Below are 25,927 nucleotides of genomic sequence, written 5' to 3' on the forward strand. Positions count from 1 at the left end.
AACTTCTACTTTTACTGGAGTAATATTTTACCTTGGGGGTCTCGACTTTAAATCAAGTACATGGTTTGTGCACTTCGTCCACCTCTGTTTACATCTCAACCGAGCAAGACGGCAGTTTCTAAAAAGCGGGTGGACTGGCCCTTTCCGTCGAGTTCCTGCATAAATTAAACGCCCGAATCGTATGATGCCTACGTCAGCGCGTCGTGACGTCAGCGCGCAGGCCGTGTTTGATTTTTTTCCGCTGTGTGAAGATGGCGGAGTGCGGGGTGAATGGAAGAGGCGAGGAGTGAAACTGGGGGAAGAATCCGCCTCCCGCTGCACTTCCACGGCGTTTCTCGTCTCCATGAGTTCCCGCTGAAGCCCGCCGAGACTCTCTCCACCTTAAAAAGAGGGGAATCAAAACACTAGGATGGGAATATGACACAGAGCAAGAAGAAGAAGCGGGTGAATCGCAGTCTGCTGCTGGCCAAGAAGATCATCATCAAGGATGGAGGAGCGGTGAGCGGACGCGCCACGACCCCAAAAAAACGTCTTTTCAGGCGTGTTTACGCCTCGAAACTTGCTTCGATTTCTTTTGAAGTAGCCGGGGAAGACGGCAGGGGCAACAGCTTCTGCTTCCGCCAGCGGCAGCGGGGCTAAAAGTGGTCTTGTTTTTTCCGATTTTTCCGGTCCACCTTAAATGGGGCGGCAGTTGCATTATGTCAACGGTAGGCTACAGAACGGAGTTGATGTGCGTTAAGGTGGAACGGAAAATTCCAAAAAAAAAAAAAAAAAAGGTGCCAACTTCAGCCTCGGGGAAACACAGCCAGGCGTATTTGGACTTGATTAGGCTCGAACCTGAGTGCGCCGTTTAAGGTGGAACGGAAAGATCCGAACAACAAGCTTGGGAATAGGAAGCGAGCTTGCGCTTTGTCAGTGTTTCTGGGTCTGGGCCGTCAAGTGACATCATCCACGCACATATAGGTTTTCCCAGGTTCTAGAAAGGGTTTAGTGCCCTGAATTTTCCGGAGATTAGTCGATTTTTGTCTCTTCTTGTAGAAATACGTTCCGCATGCTCGTTTTCTTGTGGTCACCACAACCTGCTGCATGAGTGTAACCCATTAACTGTATTAGACGGGCAATGACGAGGTCTCGCCACTAGATGGCGACAGATTCACCGGGGATAATTTAAGCTGGTTTGACTGAAGCTTTATTTTTAAAATAATAAAAAAATGATTTAATATAATATAACGCGACATCCAGTGGCGCGGCGGCTCAGCACCTACATTAAAATAATGTTTGAGATATTTCTGAGACACTTTTTTTCTCCCAACCCGTGCAGAGCTGAAGGGTTCTGGTGAAATGAAAGTGAAAACATTCGTGTGTTTCAGTTTCTGAGTGAAACCACGTGGCCTCCAGTTCCACTTAAAAAAAGTGTTCTTCACATGTTCTTCACTAAAGTCAGTGGATCTTTAGAACCATGAACTCCGTACAGAACCATTTCATGCTTAAGTGGTTCTTTGCGCGGTGAAACGGTTCTTCAGATTGATGGAGACTGTGTTGTATATGGTTCTGTATCACAAGCCTGGCATCATAGCAGCAGCAGAACCATTTTCAGAAGACCTGACACGTTCTCCGTCAATCTACAGAACCTTTTCACCATGGGAAGAACCGTTGGAACGTCCAGATGGTTCTGTATGGATCTCATGGTTCTAAATAGGACCGTTGCTTTACTGAAGGTTCTTCATAGTACCGAAAAGGGTTCTTCTATTCTGACCAAGCTTGACATCAAAACAACAGCAGAACCTTTTTTCGGTGCTGTATAGAACCATTTTCAAAAGACATACGACACGTTCTCCGTCAGTCTAAAGAACACTTTTACCATGGGAAGAACCGTTCGAGCGTCCAGATGGTTCTATATCGATCTCATGGTTCTAGATCTGCTCCTGTGTCCACAAACGATGAAATGTTGCCTTTTTATCCGGTAAATATTCCAGAAATGTCTTCACAGCCACGTACGTCTGTTGGTTCTAAGCCCCCGATCTCTCAGAAGGCAGAAGGTGCTAGGTTAGTTATCTAGCACCGCTTACTGTTTACCACCAAGAGACGTTTGAATGTGCTTTTCTTTGAGCAGTTTGGTTTCATCTGTGTTGCTGATGACGATCTTTAGTGTGATGTAAAGCCGCGGTCGTCTCGGTTCCGGTGTGCTGAGGTGTTTAAGAGCTGTTCTTGTCCTCCTGCAGCCTCAGGGGTTCGGCTCCCCCACCGTTTACCACGCCGTCATCGTCATATTCCTGGAGTTCTTCGCCTGGGGCTTGTTGACCGCGCCGACGCTGGTGGTAAGTTGGGCTTTCTTGCTCTCTCTCTTTGTGGCTTTGTCTGCCGGCACTACAGATCGTGTGGGTTCTGACCTTTTATATAGTGTTTGACCTACAGGAGAGCCCACGTTCTCCTTTAACTGAATGAACAGGCCACTTGTCTCCAGGTGTGTCGCTGCGGTCAGAAGAAAACCTCGTATCTCCATTTTTGCCGTTTTTCAGTTTTTGACCCAAGTTGAAAGCGCCTGTTGCTCTTAATGCTGTGTGGAAGTTTCACGATGAATGGACCGGAGGAAACGGCTCAAAACGACCTGGAAAAAACTATGGTTCCATTGACTTCCATTAAAAGTGACGTGGGTTTTTTCCTTCTCCTGTAAAGTTTCCGTTCTGGAGGTGCGAGGTGTTGATCCGACGACGGCGATGTGTGGGGGGGTAGTAGTAGTGATGCACGTTTTCCTGGTCCGATAGGATGTTCCACATTTTGTATGTGGAGAGCTGGGCGAATTTTTTCATGGTGCTTAGTGAATTTTATGATACGCGATACATTATACGATCAAAAATCACAGGTACAATAAATTTTATTCAACATTTCACAAGCTGAGCTGCACTGAATCCCATTAAACAGGATCGATTCATCTCGTTTTAGTCAGGTGTGCAGTTGGGAAGTGGTTTTGAGTACAGATGAAAGGTTTTGAGGTACAATAGCCATAAATACCAAGTACTATACTATATACTATAAATACTGTCCTGCTCTACACACTTAATGACGGTGTTTCAGGGCTTCGGTAGTAAAGAAAACATGGAACCGTGAAGACTCGGAGAACCCTTCTCGCGTGATTGAAGGGTTTATGAATCCTGCAAGGTTCTTCAGACTGCAGGAAAAGGTGCATGGATGTGCTGTAGATGGTTCTACATAGGGTTCTTGTACTATAACAAGCATGACATCATAACAATAGAAGAGCCCTTTTTGAAAAGGTGCTGTATAGAACCGTCTACAGCACATTCTCCATCAGTCTGAAGAACCCTTTCATGCCGCAAAGAACCCGTTAACTATGCAGAGTGTTCATTGAGTGTTATGGTGCTATATAGAACCACCTTCTTTACAGAAGAACCTTTGAAGCACCATCGTTTCTAAGCTCTCGTCCTATACTGCACAGCGGTTTGGCTTAGAAACGGCCAGATTTCGGTTCAAAACAAGCCTGTCCTTATTCCGATCGGAGAATGGAGCTTCCCAAAGCTCAAATCTGAACGTCAGGAAGGGCAGTAAACTGGTACGGAACGTCGCTCTGATAATGAGGGAACTCCAGGTCTACATGAGTCAGACGGTGATCAGGTTTCTGCTCTGATTTCTTACGAAGACGCGACATAAATGTGACATAAAACTCAAACGTCTGTGAAAACGGCCGGCGGCAGCTGCTCGCTTATTTCCGGTGCCGCCGTCTGTTTTCGCCCATGCGCAGATCGAGAAATCTGAAATTAAAACGAAGAGAAATCTGATTACTGAGCTAAAATCCAGCCTCGTTATCAGATTGATTATTATGATCGGATTATTGGCTGCGTGTAAATGCACTCGATGTGTATCATGATGAGGTTTTGCCGTATCGCCCACCCCTGACAGTTACACCCCTCGTGAGCTGAAGACGGTCCTGTCCAGTTTTGTATACGAGGCGCTGTTGCTCCTCATTTCTCCCTTTCACCCAATAAAACGGTCACTCAGCACGTCTTTATTCCACCTGCTTGTGTGTGAGGTCCTTTGTCCGCTGACCAGGAACCCAAACAAGTCCCGGGCCAGTGGCCCACTTTCGTTGAGAACCTGGCAGGTGTTGCGTAAAGCCAATTAGTCCTGCTGGTTTGGATGGCAGGGCTGAGACGAGGGGGGAGGTCGGGTGATCTGTGTGTTGTAATGCTGGTGTGAACGTCGTGGCCTGGAGTGATTTTGAGGGGATTTGGTTTTGTGTGAGTTTATATGGTGCGAGTTTCTTGGTTCTGCAGGTTTAGTTTAAAGGAGCTGCATCACGGAGGTCATTGTTGGTTCTCAGCTGTGAGTTAGATGTGACTGTTGGTTCTCGAACAGCAGAAACTCCGTCATAAATGATATAAATATTGTAGATCTGGGAGGAGGCCAGCCCAGAAAGTGGGGTGTGCGTGTGTGTGTGTGTGTGTGTGTGTGTGTATGTATGTATATATGTATGTATAAATTCACTTTATTATATAGACGAAGTAAACAAACCCACCAGGACCAGCAGAGACAGGATTGAAGGAATCCAGGATCAGGACAAGTGATTTCCTTAAGTGTAGTAAGGGCTGTTAAATTGTTCAGAGCAAAGCAAATGGTCACTCCTGTGGCTGCGTCCTCCTGAAAGGATGAAGTATGCAGTATATCGCTAGAATAGCTCCGCCCACGTGCTGGAGTATTTGGCCAGAGCAGTACGTCATCCGGGTATCCATAGTAATTAAGATGGAGTTGGTCCCCCTTTGCAGCTCTAGAAGCTTCCACTCTTCTGGGAAGCTTCTACAAGATTTCTGAGAGTCTGTGGGAATTTATGCTCGTTCATCCAGGAGAGCATTTGTAAGGTCGGACACTGATGTTGGACGAGAGGGTCTGGCTCGCAGTCTCCGTTCTAGTTCATCCCAAAGGTGTTGGATGGGGTTGAGGTCAGGACTCTGAGGGTCAGTCAAGTTCTTCCACACCCCACACCCTGACTTTATGGAGCTGCTTTGTGCACTGGGACTTTGGTCATGCTGGGACAGAACAGGTTCTTTCACAAACTGTTCCCATAAAGTTGGAAGTGTACGATTGTCCAAGATATCTTGAGGTTTCCCTTCAGTGGAAATAAGGGTTCTAGATCAACCCCTGAAAAACAGCCCCATATCATCATCCCCCCTCCACCAAACTTTACAGCAGTCAGGCAGGTCAAGTTCTCCTGGCAGTCACCAAACCCAGACTCGTCCATCAGACTGACGGAAAGGTGAAGTGATCCGACACTCCAGAATACGAGTCCAGCGGCGGCGCTTTACACCACTACATCCAGCACAACACACACTCACACACCACCACGTCAGTGTCACTGCAGTGCTGGGAATGACCCACCTCCTAAATAGTACCTGCTCTGTGAGGGTCCATGGGGGTCTTGACCACTGAAGAACAGGGTAACAGAGTATCAGAGAAACAGATGGACTACAGTCTGTAACTGTAGAACTACAGAGTGCAGCTATACAGTAAGTGGAGCTGATAAAGTGGACAGTGATGGTAGAAACAGGGAGGTGGTCAGAACGCTACGCCTGATTGGTGTGTATGGGTCAGGCTGCAAAATCTAAAGTCACTTGAACTGCTTGTGAGTCTCACGAGGGCAGAAACAAAGAGAGAATGATCCAAGCATAAACAGTAGTGAGCAGAAAGACTTCCGAACCTGAACGTACAAATTATGACAACATCACATTCCTGGGAGTCTGAGTGTTTATGGAATCAACTGGATTGTTGAAGTTACGAGCGTAAGTCATCCGTGACCTGCTTCTCGACATACATGGGCATGTAGTGCGGTGCATGGGTGTAAAACAGCCTTGTTTATGGAGCACAGTGAGTCTAATGCTAATAAAACTGCACTGAAACGTGGCCCCTTGGTTTTGGCTCTGAACAGGGATCACATGCTTGGGAGGTTTATTTGCATGAAAACTGACCTTTGTTTGTGAGCAGTGCTGGTTCGCCTTGATCCTGCTAATTGAGTCTCTCTGTGGAGAGAGAGGCTGTGTACCCACGAGGGCTCAAGCCTAATTACTAACACCACGGCAGAAGAACAAGCAGGTACTGTCCGAGCAGCTGCAGTCCTCAGGGTTGTCTCATGTGTTGTCTTCATCTCTTGTTTGTGTCCAGGTTCTTCATGAAACATTCCCGAAGCACACGTTTCTGATGAATGGACTCATACAGGGAGTTAAGGTACATGTTTTTTTTTTTTTTTTAATATATATATGTAAATAAAACATTTTGCTATTAAAGAAATACAAATCAAATTGACACATTTCCCGAATGTGGTCGATCAGCGCAAACCACTGGCGGTCCCAAGGGGTTAATAAGGTTAACTTTAAAAGTTCTCAAGCTTCACAAACTTTTTTTTTTTTTTTTTTTTTTTTTTTCTCCTTGGGTCCAATTTGGTGACGATATCTCGCTCTGGAAGGTTTTGATGCACAACTGCTTGCAAATGTTTGTTTCCTGTCAAACAGATAAAACCTGCATGGGATTGTGTTCACAGCCAGCCAGGTAGCCAGAACAGCCAGCCAGGTAGCCAGAACAGCCAGCCAGGTAGCCAGAACAGCCAGCCAGGTAGCCAGAACAGCCAGCCAGGTAGCCAGAACAGCCAGCCAGGTAGCCAGAACAGCCAGCCAGGTAGCCAGAACAGCCAGCCAGCCAGTGGCCGGCTCAGCGTACAGTACATATCAAATACTCAGGTTTTGTGCTGGCGGAGTGTCCGAGATGAAAAGATGAGAAACGTGTTTTGGCTGATCGACTGCATTTGGAGAAAGAGGAAGACCATAAACGAGGGTTTCCACTGAACTGATTGTTTGAATAAGAAAGCCTGAGTGGTGGCTGTTGGTGAATGACGTTCTCTTCAATGTTGCAGGGCTTGCTGTCGTTTCTGAGCGCCCCTCTTATTGGCGCCCTGTCCGATGTGTGGGGCAGGAAGTCCTTTCTGCTTCTCACAGTCTTCTTCACATGTGCTCCCATCCCTTTGATGAAGATTAGTCCATGGTACGTCACCGTTTTTCTTTGACTGTGTCCATTCATTTAACAGGGTTTTCTGCAGCAGAACGCTGGCATTGCTGCTGCTGAGCGCTGATTGGTTGGTATTACTGCTGCTGAGTGCTGATTGGTTGGTGGCGAGCGGAGCAGCTCATTTAGCTGTTCACACTCAGACATCCTCTAGTCCTTCATCAGTGCCCACAGGACGCTGTTGTCTGGATGTTTTTTGGTTGGTGGACTGTTCTCAGTCCAGCAGTGACACTGAGGTGTTTAAAAACTCCAGCAGCACTGCTGTGTCTGATCCACTCAGACCAGCACAACACACACTAACACACCACCACCACCACCACCACGTCAGTGTTACTGCAGTGCTGAGAATGATCCACCACCCAAATAGTACCTGCTCTGTGGGGGTCCATGGGGGTCCTGACCACTGAAGAACAGGGTAACAGAGTATCAGAGTGCAGCTATAGAGTAAGTGAAGCTGATGAAGTGGACAGTGAGCATAGAAATGAGGAGGTGGTCAGAATGTTACGCCTGATTGGAGTATTGTTTGTGTGTGTGTGTGTGTGTGTGTGTGTGTGTGTGTGTGTGTGTGTGTGTGTGTGTGTGTGTGTGTGTGTGTTAATGTGGAAGTCCTTTAAATATGTACTGTGTTTTTGTTTCAGGTGGTATTTTGCAGTCATCTCCGTATCAGGAGTGTTCGCCGTGACCTTCTCTGTAGTTTTTGCATATGTGGCCGACATCACGCAGGAGCATGAGCGCAGCATGGCGTACGGGCTGGTACGTACTCTTTATTAAAACTGTCCGTAATATTTTTCTTTTTTATTCATTTATTTACACGCTTGTTTGGGGACGTCTGCCTTTTTTGACATTTCTCAGATGTGCTTGACTTTCACTGCTGCTTTTAAATTTGGTGATCATGAAGCTGATGTGCTGATCTTTCTGTGCGTCTTCATCACTCTGCTTCACACTCATCGGTTTTCCCTTTGTTTCCTTCGGAGTGCTGACATCACACTAAGGGCTGAAAATCGTTAGCCTTTGGCTTCATTACAGCAGTTTTTGAAAGACTGACGGCAAAATCGGAACAGCTTTCTGTTCAATCTGTCGTTATTCTGAAAAAATGTTAAAATGGGTTTAATAAGGAAAGCAAGGTGTCTCCAAACTATTGATGTGTATATGCATTAGTTAAATATAAGTCCAAGCTTATATTTTCTGCATTTCCCTCTGGGAACGTCTGTCGGTTCTCCGGATGGTTAGGTTTCAGCCACGTTTGCTGCGAGTTTGGTCACCAGCCCGGCCATCGGGGCCTACCTGAGCCGCGTGTATGGAGACAGCCTGGTGGTGGTGCTGGCTTCGGCCATCGCCATGCTGGATATCTGCTTCATCCTGGTGGCCGTGCCCGAGTCGCTTCCGGAGAAAATGCGCCCGGCGTCCTGGGGAGCCCCCATCTCCTGGGAGCAGGCGGACCCTTTTGCCGTGAGTTTTTTTTTTTTTTTTTTGATCTTCTAAGGCAGTAACTACTCACTGGTGCTGTCTTTAACACCTGAGACCAAACCTACACGACTGCGGCTCATCAATAGTTATAACTGGAATTAGGGCTTCAATTAATGATGACTTCTATAATTGATTAATCTATTGACCGTCATTCAGTTAATTTACCAAAGGCATAATGGCTCAATTAGTTATTTCCTCTCCTCTCTCCCATCACAGCATCGCCATCAGAATTCTGTCTGTGCGACAACCGATTACTTCTTTCATAGTGTAGAAAAACAGCCGTATCGCCCCCTACGCTTCCTGTAGTGTATTACAGTCTGTCAGAGCGACTGTGTGGATCATATGAACATTATAGAGCTTTTTAAATGAAACGGTAGAAGCCGTATCGCCCCCTACGCTTCCTGTAGTGTATTACAGTCTGTCAGAGCGACTGTGTGGATCATATGAACATTATAGAGCTTTTTAAATGAAACGGTAGAAGCCGTATCGCCCCCTACGCTTCCTGTAGTGTATTACAGTCTGTCAGAGCGACTGTGTGGATCATATGAACATTATAGAGCTTTTTAAATGAAACGGTAGAAGCCGTATCGCCCCCTACGCTTCCTGTAGTGTATTACAGTCTGTCAGAGCGACTGTGTGGATCATATGAACATTATAGAGCTTTTTAAATGAAACGGTAGAAGCCGTATCGCCCCCTACGCTTCCTGTAGTGTATTACAGTCTGTCAGAGCGACTGTGTGGATCATATGAACATTATAGAGCTTTTTAAATGAAACGGTAGAAGCCGTATCGCCCCCTACGCTTCCTGTAGTGTATTACAGTCTGTCAGAGCGACTGTGTGGATCATATGAACATTATAGAGCTTTTTAAATGAAACGGTAGAAGCCGTATCGCCCCCTACGCTTCCTGTAGTGTATTACAGTCTGTCAGAGCGACTGTGTGGATCATATGAACATTATAGAGCTTTTTAAATGAAACGGTAGAAGCCGTATCGCCCCCTACGCTTCCTGTAGTGTATTACAGTCTGTCAGAGCGACTGTGTGGATCATATGAACATTATAGAGCTTTTTAAATGAAACGGTAGAAGCCGTATCGCCCCCTACGCTTCCTGTAGTGTATTACAGTCTGTCAGAGCGACTGTGTGGATCATATGAACATTATAGAGCTTTTTAAATGAAACGGTAGAAGCCGTATCGCCCCCTACGCTTCCTGTAGTGTATTACAGTCTGTCAGAGCGACTGTGTGGATCATATGAACATTATAGAGCTTTTTAAATGAAACGGTAGAAGCCGTATCGCCCCCTACGCTTCCTGTAGTGTATTACAGTCTGTCAGAGCGACTGTGTGGATCATATGAACATTATAGAGCTTTTTAAATGAAACGGTAGAAGCCGTATCGCCCCCTACGCTTCCTGTAGTGTATTACAGTCTGTCAGAGCGACTGTGTGGATCATATGAACATTATAGAGCTTTTTAAATGAAACGGTAGAAGCCGTATCGCCCCCTACGCTTCCTGTAGTGTATTACAGTCTGTCAGAGCGACTGTGTGGATCATTATAGAATATTATTTTAGATTGATTTTGAGTAAACAAAAAAAATCTTTTTTTCCCCCTGAGATTATCGACACCTAACAGACTTGCTTCCTTCAGTGAAAACAGTTTCTTAGAAATAAAAAGCTTTTGGATACATTTGGGAGGAAAAAAGAAATGTAATAAACAAATATATAAATATATACACACACACATAAAATGGTGCAAGGATTACAGTGTCAACAGAAGCAGGTGCTATATTGCTTCCCTAAGGGAAATCAGGGAGAGAGCGAGCAGAGCGTTGCATCAGTCAGGTCACTGCATTCTGTGCTAAGCTCTCATTGTACAGCCAACAATGCTGCCGCTTCCAACACAGCCAACAGGCCAAAAACATTCACACCAGACATTTCAGAGCAACTTAACACTCTTAAAATAAAAAATGGATAATAATTTTAATTCTTTAAACAGCTCTCTGAACGTTATTGCTAATTGACCCAGAGTATTAAGAGGGTATACAGAATTGACACTGCTCTTAAATTATTTACACTTATAAATAATGTTCTATAATGTTCCTATGATCCCCACAGTCGCTCTGACAGACTGTAATACACTACAGGAAGCGTAGGGGGCGATACGGCTTCTACTGTTTCATTTAAAAAGCTCTATAATGTTCATATGATCCCCACGGTCGCTCCGACAGACTGTAATACACTACAGGAAGCGTAGGGGGCGATACGGCTTCTACTGTTTCATTTAAAAAGCTCTATAATGTTCATATGATCCCCACGGTCGCTCCGACAGACTGTAATACACTACAGGAAGCGTAGGGGGCGATACGGCTTCTACTGTTTCATTTAAAAAGCTCTATAATGTTCATATGATCCACACGGTCGCTCCGACAGACTGTAATACACTACAGGAAGCGTAGGGGGCGATACGGCTTCTACTGTTTCATTTAAAAAGCTCTATAATGTTCATATGATCCCCACGGTCGCTCCGACAGACTGTAATACACTACAGGAAGCGTAGGGGGCGATACGGCTTCTACTGTTTCATTTAAAAAGCTCTATAATGTTCATATGATCCACACGGTCGCTCCGACAGACTGTAATACACTACAGGAAGCGTAGGGGGCGATACGGCTTCTACTGTTTCATTTAAAAAGCTCTATAATGTTCATATGATCCCCACGGTCGCTCCGACAGACTGTAATACACTACAGGAAGCGTAGGGGGCGATACGGCTTCTACTGTTTCATTTAAAAAGCTCTATAATGTTCCTATGATCCACACGGTCGCTCTGACAGACTGTAATACACTACAGGAAGCGTAGGGGGCGATACGGCTTCTACTGTTTCATTTAAAAAGCTCTATAATGTTCCTATGATCCACACGGTCGCTCTGACAGACTGTAATACACTACAGGAAGCGTAGGGGGCGATACGGCTTCTACTGTTTCATTTAAAAAGCTCTATAATGTTCCTATGATCCACACGGTCGCTCTGACAGACTGTAATACACTACAGGAAGCGTAGGGGGCGATACGGCTTCTACTGTTTCATTTAAAAAGCTCTATAATGTTCCTATGATCCACACGGTCGCTCTGACAGACTGTAATACACTACAGGAAGCGTAGGGGGCGATACGGCTTCTACTGTTTCATTTAAAAAGCTCTATAATGTTCCTATGATCCACACGGTCGCTCTGACAGACTGTAATACACTACAGGAAGCGTAGGGGGCGATACGGCTTCTACTGTTTCATTTAAAAAGCTCTATAATGTTCCTATGATCCACACGGTCGCTCTGACAGACTGTAATACACTACAGGAAGCGTAGGGGGCGATACGGCTTCTACTGTTTCATTTAAAAAGCTCTATAATGTTCCTATGATCCACACGGTCGCTCTGACAGACTGTAATACACTACAGGAAGCGTAGGGGGCGATACGGCTTCTACTGTTTCATTTAAAAAGCTCTATAATGTTCCTATGATCCACACGGTCGCTCTGACAGACTGTAATACACTACAGGAGGCGTAGGGGGCGATACGGCTTCTACTGTTTCATTTAAAAAGCTCTATAATGTTCCTATGATCCACACGGTCGCTCTGACAGACTGTAATACACTACAGGAGGCGTAGGGGGCGATACGGCTTCTACTGTTTCATTTAAAAAGCTCTATAATGTTCCTATGATCCACACGGTCGCTCTGACAGACTGTAATACACTACAGGAGGCGTAGGGGGCGATACGGCTTCTACTGTTTCATTTAAAAAGCTCTATAATGTTCCTATGATCCACACGGTCGCTCTGACAGACTGTAATACACTACAGGAGGTGTAGGGGGCGATACGGCTTCTACTGTTTCATTTAAAAAGCTCTATAATGTTCCTATGATCCACACGGTCGCTCTGACAGACTGTAATACACTACAGGAAGCGTAGGGGGCGATACGGCTTCTACTGTTTCATTTAAAAAGCTCTATAATGTTCCTATGATCCACACGGTCGCTCTGACAGACTGTAATACACTACAGGAGGCGTAGGGGGCGATACGGCTTCTACTGTTTCATTTAAAAAGCTCTATAATGTTCCTATGATCCACACGGTCGCTCTGACAGACTGTAATACACTACAGGAGGCGTAGGGGGCGATACGGCTTCTACTGTTTCATTTAAAAAGCTCTATAATGTTCCTATGATCCACACGGTCGCTCTGACAGACTGTAATACACTACAGGAGGCGTAGGGGGCGATACGGCTTCTACTGTTTCATTTAAAAAGCTCTATAATGTTCCTATGATCCACACGGTCGCTCTGACAGACTGTAATACACTACAGGAGGCGTAGGGGGCGATACGGCTTCTACTGTTTCATTTAAAAAGCTCTATAATGTTCCTATGATCCACACGGTCGCTCTGACAGACTGTAATACACTACAGGAGGCGTAGGGGGCGATACGGCTTCTACTGTTTCATTTAAAAAGCTCTATAATGTTCCTATGATCCACACGGTCGCTCTGACAGACTGTAATACACTACAGGAGGCGTAGGGGGCGATACGGCTTCTACTGTTTCATTTAAAAAGCTCTATAATGTTCCTATGATCCACACGGTCGCTCTGACAGACTGTAATACACTACAGGAGGCGTAGGGGGCGATACGGCTTCTACTGTTTCATTTAAAAAGCTCTATAATGTTCCTATGATCCACACGGTCGCTCTGACAGACTGTAATACACTACAGGAGGCGTAGGGGGCGATACGGCTTCTACTGTTTCATTTAAAAAGCTCTATAATGTTCCTATGATCCACACGGTCGCTCTGACAGACTGTAATACACTACAGGAGGCGTAGGGGGCGATACGGCTTCTACTGTTTCATTTAAAAAGCTCTATAATGTTCCTATGATCCACACGGTCGCTCTGACAGACTGTAATACACTACAGGAAGCGTAGGGGGCGATACGGCTTCTACTGTTTCATTTAAAAAGCTCTATAATGTTCCTATGATCCACACGGTCGCTCTGACAGACTGTAATACACTACAGGAAGCGTAGGGGGCGATACGGCTTCTACTGTTTCATTTAAAAAGCTCTATAATGTTCCTATGATCCACACGGTCGCTCTGACAGACTGTAATACACTACAGGAAGCGTAGGGGGCGATACGGCTTCTACTGTTTCATTTAAAAAGCTCTATAATGTTCCTATGATCCACACGGTCGCTCTGACAGACTGTAATACACTACAGGAAGCGTAGGGGGCGATACGGCTTCTACTGTTTCATTTAAAAAGCTCTATAATGTTCCTATGATCCACACGGTCGCTCTGACAGACTGTAATACACTACAGGAAGCGTAGGGGGCGATACGGCTTCTACTGTTTCATTTAAAAAGCTCTATAATGTTCCTATGATCCACACGGTCGCTCTGACAGACTGTAATACACTACAGGAAGCGTAGGGGGCGATACGGCTTCTACTGTTTCATTTAAAAAGCTCTATAATGTTCCTATGATCCACACGGTCGCTCTGACAGACTGTAATACACTACAGGAAGCGTAGGGGGCGATACGGCTTCTACTGTTTCATTTAAAAAGCTCTATAATGTTCCTATGATCCACACGGTCGCTCTGACAGACTGTAATACACTACAGGAAGCGTAGGGGGCGATACGGCTTCTACTGTTTCATTTAAAAAGCTCTATAATGTTCCTATGATCCACACGGTCGCTCTGACAGACTGTAATACACTACAGGAAGCGTAGGGGGCGATACGGCTTCTACTGTTTCATTTAAAAAGCTCTATAATGTTCCTATGATCCACACGGTCGCTCTGACAGACTGTAATACACTACAGGAAGCGTAGGGGGCGATACGGCTTCTACTGTTTCATTTAAAAAGCTCTATAATGTTCCTATGATCCACACGGTCGCTCTGACAGACTGTAATACACTACAGGAAGCGTAGGGGGCGATACGGCTTCTACTGTTTCATTTAAAAAGCTCTATAATGTTCCTATGATCCACACGGTCGCTCTGACAGACTGTAATACACTACAGGAAGCGTAGGGGGCGATACGGCTTCTACTGTTTCATTTAAAAAGCTCTATAATGTTCCTATGATCCACACGGTCGCTCTGACAGACTGTAATACACTACAGGAAGCGTAGGGGGCGATACGGCTTCTACTGTTTCATTTAAAAAGCTCTATAATGTTCCTATGATCCACACGGTCGCTCTGACAGACTGTAATACACTACAGGAAGCGTAGGGGGCGATACGGCTTCTACTGTTTCATTTAAAAAGCTCTATAATGTTCCTATGATCCACACGGTCGCTCTGACAGACTGTAATACACTACAGGAAGCGTAGGGGGCGATACGGCTTCTACTGTTTCATTTAAAAAGCTCTATAATGTTCCTATGATCCACACGGTCGCTCTGACAGACTGTAATACACTACAGGAAGCGTAGGGGGCGATACGGCTTCTACTGTTTCATTTAAAAAGCTCTATAATGTTCCTATGATCCACACGGTCGCTCTGACAGACTGTAATACACTACAGGAAGCGTAGGGGGCGATACGGCTTCTACTGTTTCATTTAAAAAGCTCTATAATGTTCCTATGATCCACACGGTCGCTCTGACAGACTGTAATACACTACAGGAAGCGTAGGGGGCGATACGGCTTCTACTGTTTCATTTAAAAAGCTCTATAATGTTCCTATGATCCACACGGTCGCTCTGACAGACTGTAATACACTACAGGAACTCCAGTAGAATTTGTTTCAGCTCTGATAACAAAATAAACAAAAAATAAATAAATAACCATAGGCCCCACCCTCCCTGCATACTCTGCTCTGATAGACTGGACCCAGGTGCCTAGTTTTGATTTGACAGCTAGCTGTTTTTTTTCACAAAAGAGCTCAAATGATCAACACTTGAAAGACTTTTACATTTTTATCTATTTTCTTTTTTCTTTCTGCAGTCCCTGAGGAAAGTGGGCCAGGACTCCACAGTGCTGCTCATCTGCATCACAGTGTTTCTCTCATATCTCCCCGAGGCTGGACAGTACTCCAGCTTCTTCTTGTACCTGCGACAGGTCAGTGTGGAGATTCCTTCACACAACAAATCCTTATGGGGTACCAGTTACGATGATCCCTTTTGCTAATGCTAACTGGTTGCTAGAAGGGTTGAGCTGCGTTCACATTACAAGCAGCTCATCTCACCTTTTCCTCCTCCGTCTGGCTCTAATAATGAAGCTGAGAGCTGATCAGAGTTAATGATCTTCTCAGAGAAGCTCGTTCTGCTCGTTAGTTTGTGCTGATGATGCAGTGGTTCAGTCACGTGACGTCACTGAGTAGGAGGAGCTCATGAGGGTCAGTTCAGGCCGTTTCATCACATTTAATGACCGATTTGATTCACTTACCTAAACGAGTGTGAACCACCGAGATAGAGAGATCGGATTCGAGCAATGAGGCTTGTAATGTGAACGTAGCCATTATTGGCAACATTGGCGTTAACATTGAACAGGAGGATTCTTTTTTCAACCATCATTTGACAACAAGATTGATTTATTGATCTATTCTTTGTTCTAGATAATGGGATTTTCCCCTGAAAGTGTTGCTGCTTTCATAGCTGTACTAGGATTGCTTTCAATTGTTGCACAGGTTGGTATTTTGCCTATTCAGATTTACATTCGCATGTACTCTCACAGTCAATATGTTCATGTATTTACCTTTTTCTCCCACTCAGACTGTAGTATTAAGTTTACTAATGCGTTCCATCGGGAACAAGAACACAATCTTACTGGGACTGGGGTTCCAGATTCTGCAGCTGGCCTGGTACGGGTTCGGATCGGAGCCGTGGTGAGTCATTTGGTTTACTATAAAGGCTCATAGATCCATTGAAGGATGGGGTTTAAATCTGACCTCACAGTAGCCAGGTTTACATGCAGCCTGATGATCTGTTAATAATAGTCTCTCAGTTGGAACAGAACATCTCCGTGTGTACACTAGTCTATTTCAATTGAGGCCATTCGGAATAGTTTCTATCCGATTGATTGAGGTGGGTAATCCTGTATATAATCCGTTAAATAGAATAATATCCGAGTTAACGCCTGTATCCGATTACTTTCCCTATCGGAACGTTTCAGTCCGTTCTGCATGAGCGTCGCGTCACAGTGAGAGTTTATACCGTTCAACACGGCAGAGCAGAAACTGGTCTGCAGAGGAGGCGAAGTTCATGCTCTGATCTTTAAAAGACGGCGGTGGGACGGACGTCCAGCTTATGTGCCTCAGAACACGACGTCTTCCTCTCGCCCTTCTTTAATAAGGACATGTGAAGGACGTTTTCCTGAGTCTGACGTCATTTTAAAGCAGTTAGAAACACAATCACTGCTCACTGCTGCTCATCTCACTCTGACTGGACTCAGGTGATGTGTGTTGTCATGGTAACGTCTACACTAAGCGGTTCTCTCTGCATGCTTTTGATTACCTGTCATCAGATTGTTGAGTAGATTTGAGATATAAACACCTCAGTCTTAATCTATAGTCGGAATGTATGTAATCGGGTTGGCGAAGATCTTTGCATATAAACATGATGATTCAGTATGTTAAGTATCACAGTTCACCATGACGGTTGAAGGATTTTTGTAAGTGAGTAGCCAGAGAATTCTTTTGGCCTCAAAACTATAGCACAGCATGGTGCTGCATGATAAATGAAGTTTTGATGCACAAGTTCTGTAATAGACACATTTGTTAAGGGCTTTGATGAACGAACGTTTCAGAAGTGACATGATTACATTGGCAGGCATGAAGCGCTAGAAGTCCAAAAAGTGCTTCACCTGGTGGAGAGCAAGTAACTTCACCCATGTCAAAAACTCCTATTCTGCATGACCAGCCTGTAAAATGTCCACTGTTACAACAAACTTGCATCACCATAAGGAACCTTTTAAGTGATTAGAGAGATTTTATTCACGTTTGAAGCTTGACTGGAAACCAGAATAAAAAAAAAAAGCTGTTCAGGGACTCCTGACTGTTTTCAGGCTGAAGCACCTGATGAAACGGGGACGCTATTAACAAGCAAATAGCTTTTGATGCTTCATAAGAGCAGCGCTTCACATCAGAGACCCTGTCCTTAATCCATCTTACTTGTGTGCTTGCAATTCTGATTCCTAAGTAGCTATTAGTGTTATTTTTATTTTGCGCAATAGCGAGTGGTGCTGTTGTAGTTATGGCTATTTTCTTGAAATTATATAAAAAAATAAACTGTACTTATGGTGCATCCAGTCACAGGCCCATTTATCACTTGTCTGGATCCAGCAGCTTCATTGAACATCACATTTCATGTCCATATTGAACAGTGCTAGAGCCCACGCTATTGAGTGTCGTTATAACTGATTAGTCAGTTCTATCACTCCTGTTGGCGAAGCAGTTAAATTTGCCATGTTCGACTGCATTTCTACACTAGGGCCATCTAAAGACAGTGTAGTTATTAATGCTGTTCCCTGCCTCGTTTTTCTCTTTGCAGGATGATGTGGGCCGCTGGCGCCGTCGCCGCGATGTCCAGCATCACCTTCCCTGCCGTCAGCGCCCTGGTGTCCCGCACGGCCGACCCAGACCAGCAAGGTTTGTTTCTGTTTCCAGTTATCCCTCAAACTGTTGTCTTCATGGTCTCTCTCATGTTCCTCTTTCTCCCATTAATCCAAAAACATGACCGCAAAGACCCGTTAAGCTGGGGCCGAGTCAGATCTGCTTTGTTGTCATGGCAACTTCAGTTAAGACTGAAGTTAGGACAGAAGCCGTTACAGAACATCGGTTCTTAGGTCTATAAACTCTTATGTCCAGATGAGAAAACGGTATTAGAGAAACGTCCTAAGTTGCTTTTTTTTTTTTTTAAACACCGTTTAAAAGCCCCAGACGCCTCCGACTCGATCTCCACCGTCCCTCCGATCACGTTCCTGTGTTAATGTTGATCAAATATTACAGTGATGGTGGTGAATAATGAGGAGGCGGAGCTGAATGTGCATCTGTTTATTAGAAGGAATAATGTTGGCACGCTCGGCTAAAGCGTTTGGGAAATGGAGACTGAAACTGGGGGGTTTCAGCAGGGGGCGTTGTAACAATTTTATTAACTTTCAGTTTATATCGTTTTAGCTTTATTTGACTTTCTTTACATCAGTAATGGTAGCTAATATTAGCTGTCTGGCTAACTAACGTGATTAGGTAACAAATATGACAGTTGATTTCGAGTAAGTCAAGATTTCCTAACTTATAGGTAAGAAAAGATGCGGTAAGATTAGATAAGATTCCTGAATTGAGATCAGATCTGCTTCTGTAATATGAATTTGTGAGAGATCTTATCTTGACTGGTCAGATCTTAAGACAAAAAGATGAGACGTTTCTGTAATACGGCCCCTGGTCCTCAGCGAATGGGAGCGGATGGCTCAAAAATAAAAATAAAATATTGTCAAAAATAAAAAATTGTAAAAGGTTTCGAGCCGTTTGTGTGGGACATTAATTTTAGGCCGTAAAAGGATGTAATGCATATAAAAACTTAGCAGTAGCTTCTGGTTTTCAGCCCACAGGGTTTAGACATCACTGCTAAGGAGTGCTGATTGGTTGGTGAGCTGGTCAGCTTAATTCTATAACTGGGGTTCCAAAGTGCTCAGAAGTTTAACGGTAATGTAACTGAGCGACACGTCTCTGCTTTGACCACAGTTGCTGTTTTGCAACTGTTATTGTTCCTCTACTTCGCAGCCAGCGGTCTGCAGAGTGACACAGGTGTGATGATGTAATCAGATACGTCTGTAACTCTTCTCAGACGAGTGTGGTCGAAACTGACGTCTGTGTAATACGGCAAATTTTAGGAACTGTAAAGCAGAAGCAGGTGCAGTTTTACAGATTGAGGAAGGTCGACAGGTTGAACTGACCGCTGGGTTTTGTGCTGTGTGCAGGTGTTGGGCAGGGAATGATCACAGGCATCCGCGGCCTCTGTAACGGCCTGGGACCGGCTCTCTACGGTTTCATCTTCTACATCTTTCACGTGGAGCTGGACGAGGTTCCTGACACTGGTGCTGATGTAGAGCACCACCCTCAGCTCCACCAGCAGGTGAGCCTCTGCGTCCCCCTACAGTGGGGAAGGTAACGACGCTGATCTGAAGTCAATCCTCGGGGAACATTGGGGTGACCCTCTTTTACAGTGATGCAGAAAAGAGGATTGATCATGTTTAAGAACGTATCAAATAATAAAAGTAAATTTAATAAAAAATCACAAATCAGGCAAGTAAAAAAAAAAGATACAGTAGAAAATAAACAATAAATAAACTGTAGCTCAAATGTAAAAGTGAATAAAATCAAGAGAAAGAAAACAAAAGGAGGATGAGATCAAAATAGAAACTAGAAATCAATTCAAATGACTAATAATAAAAAGTAACCGTAATTAATAAGCATAATAATGAATAATAAAATAACGAAAATAAGAATAATGGTAAAATATCGGGGAAAACAGGTGCAGGCAGCGTGGAGGTGGTTAGAGTAAAAGTGACCCAGTAGGCTGAGCTGTAGTGTTTCCTGTAGTGAGGGTCCGGATGGGGAAATGCAATATTTATTTATTTATTTATTTATTTATTTTACCCAAATTTTGCTTTAACTTAACTTGGCTAGTTGATTAGGATTAGTAATAAAGAGGAGCAAATGATACACTGAGCAGCTCTGCAGCACCGTAGGTTTTAATCCGATGATCTTTCCTTATTATAACGCTAAAAAGTGGTGGAGATGAAGTCCGCGTTTCGTTTGAATTCTCTCATTCCACCTTAAATGGCGCCGTTTTTAATTCAGCCTTGTGAAAGTCAAATGTTGATGGAGATGTTTTACAAGAAACTGTTCTACTTCTGCGGAAAAGTTTCCTGCCAGAGATGCGAGAGAAGTGATTATAGCTGCGCTAAAGAGTGAAGCAGGGCAAAGCGAGTCTTCCTTTTCCTTTCTATTATATTTAAGTTAAGTGATACTTTTATTAATCCCACAAACGGGGAAATTCCACTTCCGCATTGAACCCATCCGTGAAGTGAAACACCACATACACACTAGTGAGCACACTTGCCCGGAGCGGTGGGCAGCCCTGTCCCCAGCGCCCGGGGAGCAGTTGGGGGTTAGGTGTCTTGCTCAAGGACACCTCAGTCATGTCCTGTCGGCTCTGGGGATCGAACCGGCGACCTTCCGGTCACAGGGCCAGTTCCCTAACCTCCAGCCCACGACTGCCCCCTAAAATATAAAAATATTTTTAGCCTATATTAGCACATCAGCACATACTGAGACACATTTACAGCCAAGAGGGTAAAATGGACTCAATGTTGTGGCTCCACAAGGTGGTTTGATTGTTGTTGAACGGACAAAGTGGCTCTTTTTAACATCTGGGTCGCGTGGCCCCTTGTCTGTACCGCTTACCACGAAATATGAGGTTTTATTAAAACAGTGATGATGTGCTGGTTTTGTCTTTTCCCTCCTCTTAGAGTGCAATAATCCCTGGTCCTCCGTTCCTGTTTGGCGCCTGCTCTGTGCTGCTGGCCCTCCTGGTGGCGCTCTTCATCCCCGAGCACTCTCACCTGGGCTCCCGCACGGGCAGCTGGAAGAAGCACACGTCGCCCCACGGGCACCCCCACAGCCCCCAGCCGCCAGGGGAGGCCAAGGAGCCCCTCCTGCAGGACACTAACGTCTGATGGACTGCTCGCTGGACGGCCAGAACCAGCTCCCTCTCCAGACTGTAAAACGGGTCGGCAGGTATCGGGGAGAATGTAAAGCTATCAGAAGCAAAACTGGCAGTTTTTAAGAGAGAAAAATGTGTACATAGAGGAACATATATTTAATGATGGTTCTGTCCAAAGGCACTGTTGCAATGGCTTGTATTTATTCCTTTTTTTTCCATCCTTTCTTTTTTTTTCTATTGAGTTTCTGACCATTTTGTGCATTTATGTGATGATTCTACACGGAAACGGCTCACTCAGGGACATGAACCTTGGTCAAGAATGTTTCTGGACGCAGCATTTTTTTTTTTTTTTTTTTCCCCCCCAGTCTGAAAACAAAAACAGCGTTACTGACCTTAAGCAAAGCAGTCATTATCCAGATTGGGAGCCTGTACAAAGACTTAAACCCTTTCTTTTGGTTAAGACTAGAACACCGGGTGCTTGTGGTCAGTCGGGTGCACAGGTGTGCAGGTTCAAATGACCCTGTTAGGAACAGCCTTAATCAACAGCTCAGCTTCAGACTGTGAAGGAGAAGCTGTGTGGCGAAGTGGACGATACAGCTTCATTTTTACAGTACCTTTATTTTTCATGCTTATCAGGATTGTTGCCTATGTATTATTATTATTATTATTATTATTATTATTATTATTATTATTATTATTTGTACCACTTTAGCGTTATTGGTGCCTTCCCCAACATGTGGTTGTGTTGTTTAGCACAGCAGTTCTTAATCCGAGTGCTGGGAGCTCCATGCGCTGCGTCTGCTTTACTGCTGCTCACCTGTAATACACCTGACTCGGGTCAGCAGGTAACTGATCTTTTCATGCTCCACCATCTAATGTGCCCTTTCATAGCAACGGTTGCCAGGTTGGACAAGCTTTACAGAACACGGTCAGAAATCTCATTCAGCCTAATTAGAAACTGTCGTGATTTTTGTTCAGTCTTATGCTGAATCTACCACCTTGATGACTTCAAGCTCAAACACAAAAGATCCAGTAATAAAACCACACAGGATTGTTTGCTTTTGATTGCAGGTTCTGTTTAAGTTGGCTTGAAAACATTTTCATTAATCTTTCTTTTTTTTGTATTGTTCTAAAAAGGTTGCAACAGCTAGAACCATGAAACCATGCAGGATCGTAGAGGCTGTAGAGGAATAGTGTGCTAGTGCTTTTGGCTCTGATCGCATGTACAGCCTTGGTTTCGTAACTCCCTGGTTTACTGTAGCAACGGCCTAGCAACTTCCTGAGATTCTATAGCAACAGCCTAACACACATTAGCAACTACCTGGAATTGCATAGCAACAGCTTAGCAACTGCTTGAGATCCCATAGCTACATCTTGCCAACTTCCTGAGATTCCATACCAACAATCTAGCAGCATCTTAGCAACTGCCTGGAAATCAATAGCAACGGCCTAGCAACTTCCTGGATTTCCATAGCAACAGCTTAGCAACATCTTAGCAAGTCCTTGGGATTCCATAGCAACAGCCTAGAAACGTCTTAGCAACCATCAGTAACAACATGGCAGCACCCTAGCAACCATCTGGGACTTCATAGCAACAGCTTTACCAAGCCAACGTTTATTCGCGGGTTTTTGGCTTCGTTATCTTTTGTAAACGTTCTTCTCCAGCCGAGCAACAGTTGCTATGAAAGACTGCATTTGTGGGCGGAGCATGAATGGGTCAGGTATTCAGCCCCTCATGAACGTTTGGTGTATTAGAGGAGATAAACGGATGCAAAGCATGGAAAAAACGGAGGACTGGAAACAGAAACCACAAGCTGAACGGACGAGTGCAGCTGATGGGACCAGGTGGAAAGATCTTAAAGGGAAACTTCAGTGCTTTTCAGCCGAATTTCTATCCCACCATCGTTCATCGTTTCTCTGTACTTAACGAAGGAACGGAGAACCTGTCGTCTCGAAACACACCTGCTAATTAACGTCCATCCTAGGCGTGGACTCGGCTGTTCTTCTGCTCTCTAAGGGAAAACCGCAGCCCGTGCCAGTTGCCGGTTTGATCTCCCAGGTAGAGGCGAGGCTGAAAGTGGAGTGGCCCTTTAAGATCCTCCTCCAGTAAGTTTACACAGGAAACATTCAGACCACGTTACGTCACCACGCAGGACCTTCACTCGGCGGTCAGCAGGCGTGCACTGAAAAGGGTGCAGGAGATGAATTTGTTAGTGGCCTTCTATACTTTACACTTTTGTTTTGTTTGTTTTGGGAAAGAAAGTTTTGCTTGTTTTTAACAAGATATTTTGACCAAATATGTAGATTTTATTGAAATTATGACAGGAGTGAATTTATCTGAAGTAGCTTTCCTTTCTGACTTATTTATGAGTTGATTTCCTCCATTATTTCTTGACTCGAGTCTCGATACTGTATGCTTTTCCATGTTCTGTGGTTGTTTTGCTGCCTTTTATTATTCATTTTAAAATAGTTACCGTCAACTGAACATGTAAATATGACTAAGTATCCAAACATTTCAATAAAAGTATTTTTGACTTATTCAGTGCCACACGCTTCATTACCCTCTGTTTATGAAGAGAATTTAACCAGCACTTACATCTGTTCTCAATTATTGTTATACAAAAGCTGAAATACACTCACCGGCCACTTTATTAGGTGTTCAGTTGCTTGTTAACCCAAATAGCTGATCAGCCAATCACACGGCTGCAGCTCACTGCATTTAGGCCTGTAGAGGTGGTCAAGACAACCTGCTGAAGTGCAGACCGAGCATCAGAACGGGGAAGAAAGGGGATTTAAGGGACTTTGAACGTGGCGTGGTTGTTGGTGCCAGACGGGCTGGTCTGAGTATTTCAGAAACTGCTGATCTGCTGGGATTTTCACGCTCAACCATCTCTAGGGTTTACAGAGAACGGTCTGGAAAAAGAGGAAATGTCCAGTGAGCGGTCAGTTGTGTGGACGAAAACGCCTTGTTGATGTGAGAGGTCAGAGGAGAATGGGCAGACTGGTTCCAGATGATAGAAAGGCAACAGGAACTCAAATAACCAACCAGAATCTCTGAGGAACGTTTCCAACACCTTGTTGAAAGTGTGGCATGAAGAATTAAGGCAGTTCTGAAGGAAAAAGGGGGTCCAGCCTTTCACTAGCAAGGTGTACCTAATAAAGTGGCAGCTGAGTAGGTTGCTTTATACATTTTAAATGTTCATGAATAGAATTTAAAGCAGGTGGTAATCAACAGACGCACACAGTATGCACTTATGGAAAGTTATTTATTAAATAATGTCCTAAACACAAGAGTTTATACACAACCGATCAAGACACTCAGGAATTTATATACAACTTTACACAGAAATTCCACACTTTCATTCTAATGTAGATAAAGTTGTAACTGTTTCTGCAGTAATCTGTGACTTTTCTCTCTCAAAATAAGAAGATAAAACAGGAGAAAAGGGGGAAAGTCACATTTTTACACACACCGGTCAGACAACGTTCTGACCGCCTCCTCATTTCTACACTCATCCACTTTATCAGCTCCACTGACCGTATAGCTGCACTCTGTAGTTCTACAGTTACAGACTGTAGTCCATCTGTTTCTCTGATACTCTGTTACCCTGTTCTTCAGTGGTCAGGACCCCCATGGACCCTCACAGAGCAGGTACTGTTTGGGTGGTGGATCATTCTCAGCACTGCAGTAACACTAGTGGTGTGGTGATGTGTTAGTGTGTGTTGTGCTGGTCTGAGATTAGTCCACCAACCAAAAATATCCAGTCATCAGCGTCCTGTGGGCAGCGTCCTGTGACCAGCGTCCTGTGACCACTGATGAAGGACTAGAGGATGACCAACACAAACTGTGCAGCAGCAGATGAGCTGTCGTCTCTGACTTTACATCTACAAGGTGGACCAACAGGGTAGGAGTGTCTAATAGAGTGGACAGTGTTTAAAAACTCCAGCAGCACTGCTGTGTCTGATCCACTCAGACCTGCTCTGTGAGGGTCCATGGGGGTCCTGACCACTGAAGAACAGGGTAACAGAGTATCAGAGAAACAGATGGACTACAGTCTGTAACTGTAGAACTACAGAGTGCAGCTATACAGTAAGTGGAGCTGATGAAGTGGACAGTGAGCGTAGAAACAAGGAGGTGGTCAGAATGTTCTGCCCGATCGGTGTGTGTGTGTTATATAATTGAGAGCGCCCACATTTATTTTTAGCCTTGTTTTCTCTGACAGTTTCTCAAGATTTTGATCCTTCTTATTTGACATCATCTAAATTTCTACTTTGATATTATTTTCAAATATCCATTATTTTGACATGGCTTAATTCAAGACACGTAATCATTTGGACTCCAGATCTTATAAACGAATAAATCACTATTTTTAGTGACCTGAGAAAATACGTCATTATTTTCTGCCAAAATCAAATACTGCTCCACCGCTTCAAACTGCAGCAGAGCTTCAAGCAGTGAAGATGGTTTTACTCAAATTCAATTCATATTCTGACCAGAATCCTTCTGTCTCGTTAATGCAGACTCCCAGATTATACAGCCTCAGTCATAACTTTACGATTATATATGTAGCACCATATAAATGAGCACTTCTGCTCCCACACTGAAGCCCTTTTCAGACCAAAGCATCCTCAGCAACCAGAAAACTGCAAAACAGCCGAGCTGCCAACGAA

General features: G+C 44.5%; 1 protein-coding gene across 1 annotated transcript; it reads left to right on the forward strand.

Annotated features, from left to right (window-relative positions):
• Positions 1–114: 114 nt before the first annotated feature.
• mfsd14a1 (major facilitator superfamily domain containing 14A 1) lies at positions 115–23,794 on the forward strand. The gene is made up of 12 exons (XM_017702614.2): positions 115–498; positions 2,223–2,318; positions 6,169–6,231; positions 6,914–7,041; positions 7,701–7,815; positions 8,293–8,511; positions 15,540–15,653; positions 16,150–16,221; positions 16,307–16,419; positions 18,083–18,180; positions 19,509–19,663; positions 21,063–23,794. Exons 1-12 carry the CDS (start codon positions 418–420, stop codon positions 21,267–21,269), a joined length of 1,461 nt encoding a protein of 486 aa, XP_017558103.1. The 5' UTR covers positions 115–417; the 3' UTR covers positions 21,270–23,794.
• Positions 23,795–25,927: the final 2,133 nt, after the last annotated feature.

Source organism: Pygocentrus nattereri, chromosome 15, assembly GCF_015220715.1.
Source record: "Pygocentrus nattereri isolate fPygNat1 chromosome 15, fPygNat1.pri, whole genome shotgun sequence".
Taxonomy (NCBI): domain Eukaryota; kingdom Metazoa; phylum Chordata; class Actinopteri; order Characiformes; family Serrasalmidae; genus Pygocentrus; species Pygocentrus nattereri.